The sequence below is a fragment of the Dendroctonus ponderosae genome, unplaced genomic scaffold (genome assembly GCF_020466585.1).
Source record: "Dendroctonus ponderosae isolate FM_Combo_2020 unplaced genomic scaffold, Dpon_F_20191213v2 Dpon_F_20191213_1, whole genome shotgun sequence".
NCBI lineage: Eukaryota > Metazoa > Arthropoda > Insecta > Coleoptera > Curculionidae > Dendroctonus > Dendroctonus ponderosae.
This window is the reverse complement of record NW_026017110.1, coordinates 47,672,293-47,688,222: the sequence shown is the minus strand read 5'-3', so window position 1 is coordinate 47,688,222 and position 15,930 is coordinate 47,672,293. Positions and strand designations below refer to the sequence as shown.

The window sequence follows — 15,930 nt, the reverse complement described above, 5'->3', positions numbered from 1 at the left end:
GAAATGAAAGGCGTAGAGTTGAATGAACACTAAATGTTTCGGTTCTTTATTCGTAAGGTGGCCAAACATCACAATCTTACGGAATTGGTACCACTTAACCTTAACCTTACCTTTAACACAAAATATCGCCAACCTAGTTGGTGACATTCAGTATCTTAGCGGGTGGGGATCGGAAGTTATTCATTTTTGAAAACCGACGTGTAGTTGAGTGAAAATTTTAATTCTCGGCCCATCATTTATAAGGTGGCCAAAACTCACCATCTTACGGGATTTCAGTAAACTTTTAACCGAGTTAAGCCGTGGTACTTGTATAGTCATAATCATAATCATAATTATTTATTATCATGTTCATACATAAAAAATATTTACACACGTCAACAAGTCACAAAGTAGGTATACATACTAAAAATAGAATACATATAACGAAGAACAAACAAGATGTCCTGCTTACAATAATAAAAAATTACGATACACAGTTATAATAGTTAAAATATAGTCAAATACAAAGTCCATAAATTCAGAAAATGAATAAAAACATTCGCTTATAAGGGTCTTCTTGATTTTTTGACTAAAAATATTATAGGGTAAGTCCCTCATATGTTGTGGTAGGGCATTGAAAAATGTAATTGCCCAATACCCAGGGCCATCCTGGCACCTTCGAAGGCGCCAGTACAGAGGTTCTAAGTTATTTTCATTTCTGGTGTTATAATGGTGTGTATTTTCATGTAATTGGAAATTGCCAGATTTTTTTACAAAAAGTAGGTTCTCTAATATATATAAAGATGGAACCGTAAGTATTCCAAGAGAAACAAAGGCCCTCCTACAAATCTCTGTAGCCGATGCCCACCATGACTCTCACTGCTCTCCGCTGAATTGCGAACAGTCTATTCACACCCGACGAATGTCCCCAAGCCAAAATCGCATAGGACATGTGCGAATGAAAGACTGCATAGTATGCCGTTTTCAGAACATGAAGAGAGTCTTGAGACATGAGAGAGACCAGGGGCGTCTAAGTACATAGACGCCCCTGGTCAGCGTCCTGGCCACCCGGTCGATATGAGGTCCCCACTGCAGACCAGAGTCCAGGGTTACGCTCAGGAAATCTGCCTCCGCCAGAACGTTCCCACAGTCACCGACGTCTCTCATTGCAAAGATCATTCTCTTTGTTTTGCCTCTGTTTAGCAGTAGCCTATTTGATCCAAACCATTCCTCAGCTCTGGCTTACGCGCTCATGGGTCCAACGCACGCAGACTCCAGAGTGTCCCCAACAAAGGAAATTGTTGTATCATCAGCATACAGAGTGAAGTGTTTATTGGCAGGTCGTTGACATACACCAGAAAAAGTATAGGGCCCAAAATAGAACCCTGAGGAACTCTAATGTTGACCAACTGCTCTGCAAATGTCATACCCTCATATCTCACACTCTGACGCCTGTTGTGAATATAAGAACGGATTAGTTTGATGCTGCTGGGGTGAAAATTGTATGCTTCAAGCTTCTCCATGAGAATACCATGGTCGACGCAGTCGAAAGCCTTGCTAAGGTCGCAGAAGAGCACCGAGCTATGCTGTCCGTCATGAAATGCTTTCACAATCCCAGAGACCAAGTCCAGAATTCCCATGACGGCTTCCTTTCCCTGTCGGAAACCAAACTGGCGGGATGTGAAAAGATTATTTCCCTCAAAAAACCTCACCAACTGCAGGGCCATACATTTCTCAAATATTTTCGAAATCATGGGTAACAGGGATATCGGTCTGTAATTTTCCGGATAATTGAGACTGCCCTTTTTATGTATGGGAACTACAATGACCTTCTTCAGAACATCCGGGAAGACATTCGCCTTAAAATATACGTTAATGAGTTTTGTGAGAGGTATTAAGATAACGTTTTTAACAGTTTTTATTACTTTCATATTAAGACCAAATATATCTTGAGCATTCTCAGCTTTAGGGCTGTCCATAACATCGCACACGTCACTGAAAGGTCCGAGAAACAGAATGGAACAAGCGGTGGAGCAATTGAAGTTAAGTATGCGCCTGGACCGTCTTCTTCATCCGGTATACCTCCCACTATATCCTCTGCAATTCCTAAAAAGAAGTTGTTGAAATCCTCTGGGGACAAGATACTTGCTTCAGAAGAACGCTTTGTCCTGCCCATGTGTGCATCTATGATCCGCTTTGCTTGTCTGATTGCATCCCTATAAGCAGCCCGACAGTTTTTTACAGTCCTGGTTATTGACAAGACTGTACTGTTTGCTTAAATATCTTAAAAACATCCGCTGTTCGCGCATGGCTCTCAGGTCTTCATTGAACCAGGTGATGATGTTTCCCTGATCTGATCTAACACTATAAGTTCTCTCGGGAAACGAGTGCGAGTAGGCTTGTTCTGGGATCGTCATGAATTTATTGGATTTTTGATTTGCATCCATATCCTCAGTGCTGATAAAGTTCCACGACTCGGCCTCCAGCCTACTATGGAACGCAAACAGACCACGCTGCGTCACCGGCCGGCACACCTTTCCACTCACTTGAACCCCCCCGAAGACTCCCTCCAGCGCAAGCTCCAAGACCTGACCCATGTGATCCGAGATCCCCAGGTCAAACACTCCAGCGAAGCATACCTCAACTCCAGAGCCAACAAACAGGTTATCCAAACAGGATTTGCCCCGCGTAGGCTCGTACACTGTTTGCACCAGGTCAAAGCTGCCAAGAAGGTCACAAAGCTGTTCGCAAGCAGCCTCATTGGTATTAAAATGAACGTTAAAGTCCCCCACTATCACCATTCGCTTACCAGGCCCCAACCTTGTAAGCAAGCCCTCCAGCAACTCTCTAAAGGTGTCAAAACAGCCTGAAGGAGATCTATAGAGATTTAAAATAAAAACCCTCAGGTTTTCGACATATACACAACACGATTCCATACATTTTTCAACATTAAATGTATGTACGGTGTGCCAATTTCAAGTAGCTACCGACTCTGAATGAAAAGTTACGAATTTTTAAAAATAACGTGCAGTTGAATGAAGGCTTTAATTTTCGGTGTTATATTTCACAGAGTGGCTCAAAATCAGAAGCAGCCAGAATTTCAGAACAAGGCTGTGATGTTTTATCCCTCAAGTGTCTTCTACTAGTTTGGGGAGGCGAGAATTGCCAACTGCTCTGCATCAAAATTTGTAAATTTTTAAGGAGGAGGAGTCAACCGCATTGAGTTAAAACTTTCATTTTTGTTCAGAATTTACAAGGCGGCCAAAATACCTAATCTTTTGGAATTCGAGTGAAATTTAGAACATCCTATGTCCCAAGCTTCTATAGGATGTAAAAATTTGAAATTTAGAAGTTATGAATTTTTAAAGAAAGGCGTGAAGTTGCGTGGAATTGTTCATTTTCGGTCCATCGTTCACGGAGTGGCCAAAAATCAGCCCAGACAGGAGTTGAGCAAAATTCTGGGAGTGTTTAGGTAAAAGCATCATTTACAAGTTTGGTGAGTTTATCATCAGTAAGTGCTCTGGATCGAAAGTTATAATTTTTTTTGGAAGGGGGTGCAGTTGGGTGAAAGCTTATTGTTCGGTCTAGCATTAATTTTCGGTCTAGAATTTTTGATGATTTAAGTAAACTTTTGTGGGTTTTCAGTGCTTTTTTCAAGTGTCTGCTATGGGGCGTGCGAGTATTAAGTTACTGCCTGCTCTGGGTTGAAAGTTAGAAATTCTAAAGAAGGGGGAAGAGTGATAATTTTTATTTCTTATCCATCACTTACGGGACGGACAAAAATCATCATTTTTGAGATTCGCGTGAAATATCAACTGGATTGAGCATCAAGCATTTGCTTTAGGGTCTGCCAATTTTGAGTTTCTACCGGTTCTGAATCAGAAGCTATGCATGTTTAAAGACGGGCTTGCAGTTGACTAAAGACTTGAACTTTCGGTCTATCCCTCACAGAGTGGTAAAAAATCAAAAGTAGGCAGGATTTGAGCAAAATATTGCAAGTAATTGAACACAAAAGCGTTTCTGCAGGTTATGCCAGTTTACTATCGCTACCTGCATTGGATCGGAAGTTAGATTTTTTTTAGGAACAATTCAGCGAAAACTGCCATTTTCAACTCAGCATTCATAATGCGACCAAAATACCCATTCTTTTCGGATTCTAGTGGAATTTCGGGCGTCTACAGCCCCAAGTTTCTTCTATAGACAATGTAAATTTCAATTTGCTAACTGCTCTCTCTAAATTGGAAGTTATGAATTTTTAATAAAGGCATTCGGTTAAACATTTTAATTATTTCTCCATCATTCACATGAGGTGGCCAAAAATCACAACCTTGCGGATTTCAACCGAAATTTTCACTGTATTGTATCGAGCTCCATTAATTACAAGGTGAATTGTAATGCATTTGAATCAAATTTTGCAGGTAGTAAGCAGCAATATTTGTCTTTAGAGTGGACGAATTTCTAATTGGTTCGTACTTTTCGTCGCAAGTTATGTTATTTTTAAAGCAAGGCGTGCAGTGCAGTAGCACGAACATTTTTTATTAGATTTTTTATTTGTAAGGTGGCCAAACATCACAATCTTACACAATTTGAGTTAAATTTTGGGTGTTCTCAGTACCACTACTCTTTTATAGGGTGTCCGAATATCAGCCCGGTAGGTGAACTCCATCTGTAATTACGATTTTTTAAAGAGAGGCGGGCAAACGAGTGAAAAATTTAATTTTGGGTCTAGCATTCACAGAGTTACCAAAAATCATATGTTAATGGAATTTGAGTGAAATTTTGCAATATTTTAACACAGAATATGGTCAACGTAGTTGGTGAAATTCAGTATCATAGCGGTGGGGGATCGGAAGTTATTCATTTTTGAAACCCGACGAGCAGTTTAGTGAAAATTTTAATTCTCGGCCCATCATTCATAAGGTGGCCAAAACTCACGATCTTACGGGATTTCAGTAAACTTTTAACCGAGTGCAGCCGTAGGACTTGCATATACCGTGTGCCAATTTCAAGTGGCTACCAGTTCTGAATGAAAAGTTCTGAATTTTTAAAAAAGAGCGTGCAGTTGAATGAAAGCTTTAATTTTCGGTCCCATCATTCACAGAGTGGCCCAAAATCAGAAGCAGTCACAATTTCAGAACAATACTGTAATGTTTTATTCCCCAAGTGTCTTCGACCAGCTTTGGGAAGTGACCTTTGCTAACTGCTCTGAATCAAAACTTGTAAATTTTTAAGGAGGAGGAGTCAACCGCATTGAGTGGAAACTTCCATTTCTGTTCAGCATTTACAAAGCGGCCAAAATACCAAATCTTTTGGAATGTGAGCGAAATTTTCAGCATCCACCGCCACAAGTTTATTCTATAGGATGTAGACATTTGAATTTGCTACCTGCTCTAAATTAGAAGTTATGCATTTTTAAAAAAGGCATTTTTAAAGAAAGGCAGGAGTCAAATTGTTGATTTTCGGTCCATCATTCAAGAAGTGTCGAAAAATCAGAACCAGACGGGAGTTGAGCAAAATTCTGGGAGTGTTTAGGCAATAGCACCATTTGCAGTGTGCAGTTGTGTGAAAGCTTAATGTTGGGCCTCGCATTCATTTTCGCTCTAGAATTTTTGGTGATTTGAATAAACTTTTGTGGGCTTTCAGTGCTTTTTGCAAGTGTCTTCTTTGGGCTGTGCGGGTTTCAAGTTACTGCCTGTTCTGAGTTAAAAGTTAGACTTTTTTTAAAGAGGGGGAAAAGTGATAATTTTAATTTTTGATATATCACTTACGGGACGTCCGAAAATCACAATTGTTGAGATTCGCGTGAAGTTTCAACTAATTTGAGCATCAACCTTTTGCTACAGGCTGTGCCAATTTCCAGTTTTTACCTGTTCTGATTCGGAAGCTATGTATTTTTAAAGAAAGGTTTGCAGTTTGCAGAGACTTTAACATTCAGTCTGTCACTCACAGAGTTGCAAAAGAATCAAAAGTAGGCAGTATTTGTGCAAAATATTGCAAGTAATTGAAGACAAAAGCGTTTTCTACAAGTTATGCGAGTTTACTATCCCTTACTGCTTTGGATCGGAAGTTATATATTTTTGGGGAACGGCGTGCAGTTGAGCGAAAATTTTCATTTTCGGCCCAGCATTCACGGAGCGGGCAAAATTCCCATTCCTTTGGGATCCTTGTAAAATTTCGAGTGTCCATAGCCCCAAGTTTATTCCATGGGTTGTATAAATTTCAAATTGCTAACTGCTCCAAATTGGAAGTTATGAATTTTTAAACAACGGCTTTTAGTTGATTAAACATTTTCATTCTTGGTTCATCATTCACAAGTGGGCCAAAAATCAGAACCTGGCGGAATTCAAGCGACATTTTAACATTGGGAGAAATGCAAGTTGCTTCCTGTTCTCGATTCAAAGTTAGAAACTTTTAAGAAGGTTGTACAGTTGAGTAAACCGTTTCACTTTCGGTCCATCATTTACAATGTTTTGGTGCTCCCTAAATCCCTAAAAGCCCACCTGGTCACGATACTGGCCAAAAAATTAAACCATAAATTGCCACAAAAACCTTCATCAAAGTATATTCATCAAAAAAGATTGCAAACTGCGTTAAGTTATTGTACTGATGGAGGTCCTAAAAGCTTCACCTCTCATGTCATGCCTCTCCTTTCGCTCCCGGTTGTTGACCATCGAAACCACCGCAGCTCCCAGAATTAACACTCCTCCACACACATAAGTCATGATATCTTGATAAAACCCTGCATGGTCGTCTTCATTGTGGACATCCTGGATAACCTTCACCGCCACGCCATTGGACAACTTGTCCGCAAAGCTCATTATTCCGTAGATAAAAGCCCCGCGGCTTGTCTTGGAACCAATCAAACTGGTCGTAATATCCAAACTGGATACCAAGACTATAGTGCTGGCCGATCCGAGGAGGGCAGAAACAACAAAGATGTAGTAGGTCTTGAAGTTATTGCCTTGGCCCCAGTGGATCCATAAGCAGCCGCATATTCCCAAAATCGCCCCTATGACATACGTGAGCTTTCTTCCGGCAAGGTTCGTTATTGGGCCGACTGGAATCGAAGCTACAAAGCTCGCAATGTACATGGCAAGCGGGACTAGGGCCAAAGAACTAGCCACCATATCCAGACTCTCCGACAAGTAGAGGCTAATGAAGACTTGGGTTAAGTTAATGAAAAGCCTGGAAGTCATGTAGACGGTGCCAACCAAGTACAAGTTGGGATTCAGGAAGATTTTCTTGAAGCTGATGGGGGCGATGTAGTTTTCTTCGTTGCCACTCTTGGTGGCCAGAGGCTCTTTAATCATGATGTAAAATAGGATTGAGCATACGATTCCAAACACCATGACTGACCAGACGATGTGCTGGAATCTTGCTGCGTCCTCAGCGCCGATTTTTTTGTCGCTGCGTCCGGATATCTGCAGAACCCCCCAGGTGACTAGGTAAACCAACACGCTAGCTACAACAGTAGCTCCATTGCGCACTGCTGCCAGTTTGGTGCGCTGATGCTCATTGGAGGTGATTTCCGGCATCAGGGACATATGGGCGATTTGAACAGCCGCCCATCCAAACTGGAAGAACACGATGAAGAACGAGTAGTATATCATCTGGCTGAGTCTGGACGCGGTTTGGCAGCTGATGCACGGCGAGAAAATGAAGGGAAACGTGAGGACGACGCAGATGGAACCCATGAAGTACCAAATCTTCCTTTTGCCAAACCGGTAGATCCACCAATGGTGGTCCTTGTCGGAGTTGTAGCCAATGAAAGGCGTTGCCACTGCATCAGCCACTTGGCCGACCAATAGCAGAACTCCAGCTTCGCCACTTTTGAATCCCAAGACCTGCAATTTTTCCGGTTCCTCACTTTAGTGGGTTCCATAATGAACACTTACCAGATGGAAAAACACCAGAAGATAGCTGAACCACATGGCAGCGCACACATCGTTCAGAACATGCCCCAATGCGTAGCCGATGTAAATCCGAAACGGAAGCCTTTTGTTCATTGGGAAGCTTAGCTCATCTTGCTTTGCTTTCTTTGCAGTCATTTTGTTTTTGAGGAATTTATTTCAATGATTCGTTGCTTAAAGTCTAGTTGTTGATAGTAAATTAGTTGAAATTCTGCCTAACATCGACAGCCCCAACAAAGACGATAACAAAGACAGTCACAGTGGAAGAATTCGGCAATGGAAACAGTTGAGCTGTTTTCCATGTGTGTTGCTTTGACTGGCGAAGAGAGTCCTAAAACTAAAAAGTACAGTACAGCAATTAGTAGTTAAAAAAGGTGCTTTAAACACAAGTTTTTGAGTTGCTAAGGTTGTTGATGGATAAGAATTTCTTCCTGACGTTTCACATCTTCAGAGGAGGGTGCTCGGAGAGCAACTGCATATGTTTTATAGAGCCGACTGCCCTCTACAATTGCCGACATTTTCAGTTCAATTGCACTTTTGATTGATTTTTGGTAAATTGTTACAGCCCCAATTGCATGAAGAAAAATGGTTTTACTTACAACACTTCCAAAATATGTCTTGAATTATAAATTTCCCATTAACCGCTCGAGGCAAAAATTCTTATCTCGTCACTAAAAGTTAGGCTTTTTTCCTGTAAGTATAAAAGTGTGCAAGCACTCGGAATTTTTCCTGATTTTTGGAGAGTTTTAGCACAAACGACTAGCAAAACGCTTTTCACATTGATGTTTAATCATTAATTTCTCAACCATCTGTTTAATGAGAAAAACGCTTGTTGCACTGCTAATTAATTTTTTTTCAATTTTGTTTGTGCTAATCGTCTTGAATTTCAATTTTACTATTTTTTTGGCAAATTTATTTGCCCATTTGTACGTTTTTTTTCGCACTTCAAAAAATTTTCAAAAACCACTTTAACTATTATATGAAAATAGGGCATTTTTCTCTGTAAATTTGAAGTGTTTGAAAGCGCTGGGATTTTCGGCTGATTTTTAGGTAATTTTTTCAACAAATGACTGCAACTACTGTTTAACAATAGCGCCTTTGGAACGTTCTTCAAAAAACTATTTGCAGAAAATGTGCCCAATTAGAAGAGTGCATGTTACCTCACTGGAAAGCGGATACTTGGTTCTGTTTTTTAGCTGTTTTCTGCACAGAAAACTACATGGGCTTCTCAATAGAAAAACTCGTACCAGCATGATTTTGAATTATTTATTACTTGAGAAATTATGCAGTGAAAAAAATGCTTCTTACAGTGCTCGATAGAGCAAAGTATTCTCAAAAATTGTCTGAAATCTCAATCAAGTCGCACTATTCGTCAATTTTTGGCAAACTTAGACACCCCGAATTACATGCATTCTTAGTTAACAATTCTTCCAAAATTCGTCGTCCATAATACATTTCTCAAAGATCGATTTAGTAGCAAAAACGCTTGTTACGCCACTGGAACAATGGACGTTTCTCTATGAGCTCGAAAAGTGTGAGAGAGTTTAGATTTTAAAGTGATTTTGGAATTTTTTTGCATAAACGACTGTGACTGCCGTTTAGTAATGGCGCTTTGGAAACGTTCCTTAAAAAACTATTTTTATTTCAAATTTTGCCCGACTAGATAAATGCTTGTTATGCCACACAAAGTGGATTCTTCTGGCCTATAAAGGCTAAAAATATAAAGCGCATTTGTCTTTTAGTTGATTTTATGCAAATTTCTACAAAGAAAACTACATGACCTTCTCAATAGAGGCGTCAACACGTTGTAGAATGATTTTCAATTATTTATTTCTTGAAAAGCTATACAGCAAGAAAGACGCGCCTAAATAGAACAACTTGTTCTCAAGAGTTTCAAATTTGTATTAAAGAGCACGATTTATCGATTTTTGGCAAAATTAGACAATCTCAAGTGCATGAATTGTCAGCTATCAGTATTTCGAAAAGTTGTCTTGGATATCAAATTTCTCAAAAACCGCTTTAGGTACAAAAGTGCTTGTTACACCACTGGAAGAAAAATAGTTTTAGCTATAAGCTCGAAAAGTGTGAAAGCGATCGGTTTTTTACTGAATTTTGGGGATTTTTTACAAACTGCGACTATCGTTTAGTAATGGCGCTTTGGAAATTTCCTTTAAATATTTTATTTGTCGAAAACTTGCTCGATTACAAAGGAGTTTGTTCTTCCACTGGAAAGCGGGTATTTTGGACTATAAGAGGTGAAAACTTTAACCGGATTTATCTCTTAGCTGACTTTATGCGAATTTCTACATAAAAAGGAACATCGGCGTCACAGTAGCAAAATGCTTTCCAGATTGATCTTCAATTATTTATTTCAGGAAAATCTATTCACCGCGGATGACTTGCTACTCTTCTTAATAGCGCAAATTATTCTCTTTTAGGGTCGGCAATTTAAATGAAATAGCTCAAATTGTCGATTTTGGGCAAATATGTATAACCCCAATTGCATAAATGATTAGCTAACAACAGATCAAAAATTTGCGTTCGATAATAAATTTCTCAAAGACAGCTAGGTACAAGAGTGACTGTTACGCCACTGAAAAAATGTACTTTTCGCTATCAGCTCAAAAAATGGGAAAGCTTTCGGATTTTTTACTGATTTTTGGAAAACTGCGAAAAACTGCAGTTTGTCGAAAAATTGCTTGATTAGCAAGGAGCTTGTTATGCCACTAGAAACCCGATACTTTGGTCTATAAAAGCTAAAAATGTCGATCTGATTCGTCTTTCAGCTGATTTAATGCGAATTTCTACCTAGAAGACCACATGAGCTCTCTCAATAGTGAATCGTTTTTAAGGATAATTTTCAATTATTTATTTCTCGAAAATACATCCAGTCAGAAAGACGCTTGTTGGACTCATAAATACGGCAAAATCTTCTTTACAAGTGACAACAAATTTCAACTCAATCACATTATTTGTCGAATTTTGCCAATTGCATACGCTCCCAGTTGCATGGGTTCTTTTGTAAATTTGCTTTAATAATAAATTTCTCGAAATCGGCTTTAAGTACCAAAATTCTTAGTGCGCCACTGGAAAATGTGAACTTTTCTCGTACATCGTAAAATGTAAAAGCGCTCTGGCTTTTGGTTGTTTTTAGGGAAACGTTTGCACAAACGCCTGCAACTATCGTCTAGTAATGGCGCTTTTATAATTCGTTCTTTAAATAATTTATTTTTTGAAAACTTGCCCGATTAGAAACCCAAACTAACTCAAGAAAACGGTATCAATGAACCCTCCTGTGTTGCCACACTCTGTATCTGCAAGGGTTTTCCTAGAGTGAATTCAAATAAATTCACTGGGCAAAGTGACTAAAATAAATGAGTCATGCTTTACTCAAAACTCATCAGCAGTCACAAGATGTTTCATTAAATATGGCAGTGAATATGGCATTGAAAACAGCGAAACGCTTGCCGACACAAATTTAAATTATTTATTTCTCCAAATTCGATAACATGCAAAAGCCGCTTGTTACACTGCTGGATAGAGCCGATTATTGACTACAAGCACCTGAAATTTCAATTAAATTGCGCTATTTGTCGATTTTTTGCAAAATTATACAACATCAAGGGCATGAATTGTTAGCGAACCTCATCTCAAAAATTTGTGTTCGACAAGAAATTTTTTAAAAACCACTTTAGGTATAAAAGCGCTTGTAGGTCTACTGGAAAAACTCCTTTTGTCTACTGCTTCGGAAAGAGTGAGGAATTTTTTCGAAAATTTTGCTCAAATAGAACTGTGTTAGCTAACGCCACTGGAAACCAAATACTTTGATCTATGAGAGCTAAATATTTTATATATATATATTTTTGTAGTTCGGCTGAATTTGTGCAAATTTCTAAACAAAGAACTATATGAGCCTCTCAATAGCGAAACGCCAAATGATTTTCAGATAAATATTTCTCGACAATCTTTCCACCCAAAAAGACGGTTGCAAGACGCCTGGATAGCGCAAACTTTTCTCAACAAATTGCTAAAACATCAACCAAATCACACTATTGGTCAATATTTTTGGCAAACTTACACACCCTCAATTGCACTAGACTCTAACAACACTTTCAAAATTTGTCTTCAATAATAAATTTCTCAGAAACCACTTCAGTTAGGACAATTCCTTATACGTCACTGGAAAAAGAGTGCCTTGCTCTATAAATGAGGAAAATTTAAAGGCGTTCTGATTTTTTTACAATTTTTGAAAGATTTTTAAACACACAACTACGGCAACTGTCGTTTAATAAGGGCACTGTGAAAACCTTCTTTAGATAATAATTTATTTTTCGAAAACTTGTTCGACTATAGAACTGCTTATTACGCCACTGGAATGCGGATACTTTGGCGTATAAAAGCAAAAAAAATCAGGCGGAGCTGTTTTTTATTTTATTTTTTGCGCATTTTTACGCAAAAGACTACAGAGAGTTTCGACAGGAAAAAAATATTTGCCGCGACAGCCTGAAAGCCCTAAAACTCGAGATTTGAGTGGCAATCTTTGTAAGAGTGTCAAAATTTGGAGAATCTCAAGCATTTAGTAAAAGTAAGCAAACAACCCAAAGAAGCTAAAGATCTTTCACCAAAAGGTTATAAATTCCAAATAATGGAAGCACTTGCTACATAAACACCTGACTTCCTTGACTTTGGATCAGATATTTAATGTCTCGTCTTTCAAAATACAATGAAACTTACAATGCAAAAATCAGTAATATTTGGGCTCTCAAGAAAATACAGCGATTTTTACAGTTATGGGCCAAGAATTCCAAATTAGCGCCAGGTTAAAACTAGTCGAAGAAGTACTAAGCAAGTGTTTAAATTGTTAAACTTCTTACCTCGCGCTTAGCAACTTTTAAACCATTTTGCGCCACTTTTTGCTGAAGAAACTTAGATGAGCGCTCATGTTTGTGCCACACTATCTAGCAGCGAATATCGAAGAGCTGATAAGACCAACATTCTTTAAGTACACAGCTCTCGGTTCGAGTAATCTGTAGTTTTCCGGCTTATGAAAAAAAGCTTTTCAAGTGCTGTCTGAATAATTTTTGTTCATTTTATGAGCTCTCGTATTCAAGGGCTTGTTTTTAGTCAAGTGGGACTTCGGCTATGATTGACTGACAGTTAATTCGATAAATTATTTAATTATCATCGGCAACTGCTCAGGTACCAGATGACGATTTTTATCTTCACAAGAATTTAGCTGGTTAATTAGTAAAAAATAATGAAAAACTTCATTGAATAAATGACGAACAAGAGTCACTTAATGTTAACGCGATCAACACACAAGGAGCACTGGGAAACTAAACCTAGCGATTGTAAAACTTGTTTCAAGAAGGAAGTTTTTTTTGCAAATAACCCCAACTTACCAATTCAATTTTCTTTAGCAAAACCACCTACTGAATTGTAAAATCAATCGACACTAAAATCTCATGTTACCAAAATAATTGCCCAACATGAGATCCGTTTGTAGTCGGAAAATGTTATTTGCTGTGACCGCAGACTTTAACAAACGATTGCAATTTTGGAGAGTTTTACCAGGATTTATTGGCCACCGTGCGAAGTCATAAACAAGAAAAGTGAGCAAACAGTCGTAAATTGTTGACGCCAATAACTTTTACAACTGATTTTTTGGATGCATTGCCACAGAAGCCTCAGTAGCTTGAAGAGACAATAAAATAGAATAGAGTTTGTATTCGGACAAACCACTTTTTTTGCTTCTGCAATCAAATTTACCCAACGAAGAGAGTTAGCTTAGAAAGAAGTTCTACTCCAGTCAATTTAGTGAGGTTTTGTTTGTTTTACTCATAACTTCTTTAGTTTCCACGCGGTTTAAAAAATGTTTAATAACATTTTCAGAGGAAGACCCCAGACAACTATTAAGGTGAAAAACACAGCCAAATAAAAAGCATATTCAACATTCAATCACTTAATTAGTCAAACAACAGCTTAATTAGTTCAAACTTAAACATTCAATCACTTAAGGAGTCTGACACTTTTTGCCTCGCAACTTTCTTCTTTCTCAAATTAGTTCCGTAACTTCCAAAAAAACTGTAAAGAAGAAAAAACGTTTTTAAAAAATGTGTTTATGTGAATGTGAATCAAGTGCCTTGGGGGCAAACGAAAACTCCTGAAAGTCAAGGATCCTGAAAGTCAAGCCACCTCCAGCTTGAGGTGGCATAAACGTCGAGGCTTCCAGGCCAATTTTGTGATGCATCGTGGGGAAGTTAAATAAAACTGAATCCACTCGACGAAAACTTGATTCAATTATTGCTAACAGTATTTGCTCCCAAAACACTCTCACTTCACTTTCTGCACACAGTAAATTTAGTAAGGCTTGTAATTGTTTCGCTCATAACTTCCTCATTCCCCACTCAAGAACTACCTGAAATAGCGCGAAGCAGTATTCAAACGATTTTAACAACATTTTTACATCAGCTTGCAACTTGCCAGATTTTGTGAGGCGTGCATTGTTTCACTCATAACTTCCTTAATTCCCACGCGATTTTTGAAATTTAAAATTTTAAATTAACTTTGAATAAAAAGGTCGATAAATCCTTACAAAAGTTTCAGATCGTACAACTAAGAGGTTTTGAGGTGTAGCCAACTGAAAATTCCCAATAATTCACTCGAGTAAGACTCAGACACTTTCCCTTAGAAATTCTTTATTTCTCAACCAATTTTTTAAAATTACATCAGAACTTTAAAGAGAAAAATACCATTTTCAAATAGTGTGTTTAATGTTAAAATTTCGTCCACAAATAAGTGACTCGGAAGCGAAATAAACTCAGAAGCCAATTCAAGGATGTTGATCTGGCTCCGCTTGGCACAAACTTCGACGCTTAGAGCCAGATTTTCCGAGAAAAATTGGAGATTATAAAGAAAACTAGATCTACTTGATAAGAACCGGATTCAATTCTTTCCAGCAACTTTCGCCCCTAAAACACGCTCACTTCGCCGTCTTCACAAAGTCAATTTAGTGAGGTTTGCAATTGTTTGGCTCATAACTTCCTCATTCGTCACCCGAATTGGAAAACTCAAGAACTCCCTTAAAGAGCACTAAGCAGTCTTTAAATGACTTCAATAAAATTTTTACATCAGCTCACAACTAAGAGAGTTATTTGACGAAGAACTCACAGGCAGATTTATTGAGGCGTGCATTGTTTCACTCATAACTTCTATAATTTACACGCGATTTTTTAAATTCAAATTTAAAATTAACTTTGAATGCAAAGGTGCACAAATCTTTACAAAAGTTTTAAAAAAATTAAAAAATGAAAATGTTTCGAGATGGAGCTAACTGAAAAAGTTCAGTTATTTACCCTTATTTAATGGGCCTTTTTCCTTCACAAACTCCTCATATGTGTTTTAAAAATTCCAAAAACATTTTAAAGAGACGAAAGAGATTCTTAGAGAGAAAGCTTCCGAAAACGTGTTAAAACATAAAAATCCGTCAACAGATAAGCGACTCCGAGGCAAAACAAACTGAAGGAATGCTGAAGTTGTTCAGCTTGGGATCAACTTTTCACGCCAATTTTGTGAGAAAGTGGCGATTTTAGCGAAAATTAGTTAGCTAGAATGGAGAGAATGTGATGCTGTGATAGACCTGTGGGCAACTAACGCATTCTTAAAGAGGACGACAGTTTTTAAAGGAGAATCAAGTTCATCCAAAACTATCCAGTATATCCAGACGATTTTAATTGTCCTGCGGCAAAGGCAAATTGAAAATGGCAAAATGTTGATATAGAGAAAGCAAATGACCCGCCAATAAGCTCCTAGTCAGCTCCTTACTATCCCCAGGTCTTAAAGCCACTTAACGCGTCCATAAATGTCAAAGTTATCTAATTAAAACCATTGGCTCATATTCGCATTCGTCCGGTTTGATGATATCGTTGTTGCTCAAATTCCTACAGTGATGACTAAAGCGCGGAATATATGCAGTTAAATTCAATCAAAATATGCGCATATATATGCATAATTTTTATTCCAAATATGCAATTATATGCAT

General features: G+C 38.3%; 1 protein-coding gene across 1 annotated transcript in view; it reads right to left on the bottom strand.

Moving 5' to 3' along the window:
• Positions 1-6,515: 6,515 nt before the first annotated feature.
• Positions 6,516-15,930, bottom strand: part of LOC109535024 (major facilitator superfamily domain-containing protein 12) — an 11,987-nt gene continuing 2,572 nt past the window's right edge. The window contains exons 2-3 of the mRNA XM_019900839.2: positions 7,875-8,226; positions 6,516-7,823 (exon numbers count right to left, since the gene is read on the bottom strand). Of these exons, the coding sequence (XP_019756398.2) occupies positions 6,570-7,823; positions 7,875-8,027 (1,407 nt within the window). The 5' untranslated portion in view covers positions 8,028-8,226 and the 3' untranslated portion in view covers positions 6,516-6,569. The remainder of the gene's footprint in view (positions 7,824-7,874; positions 8,227-15,930) is intronic.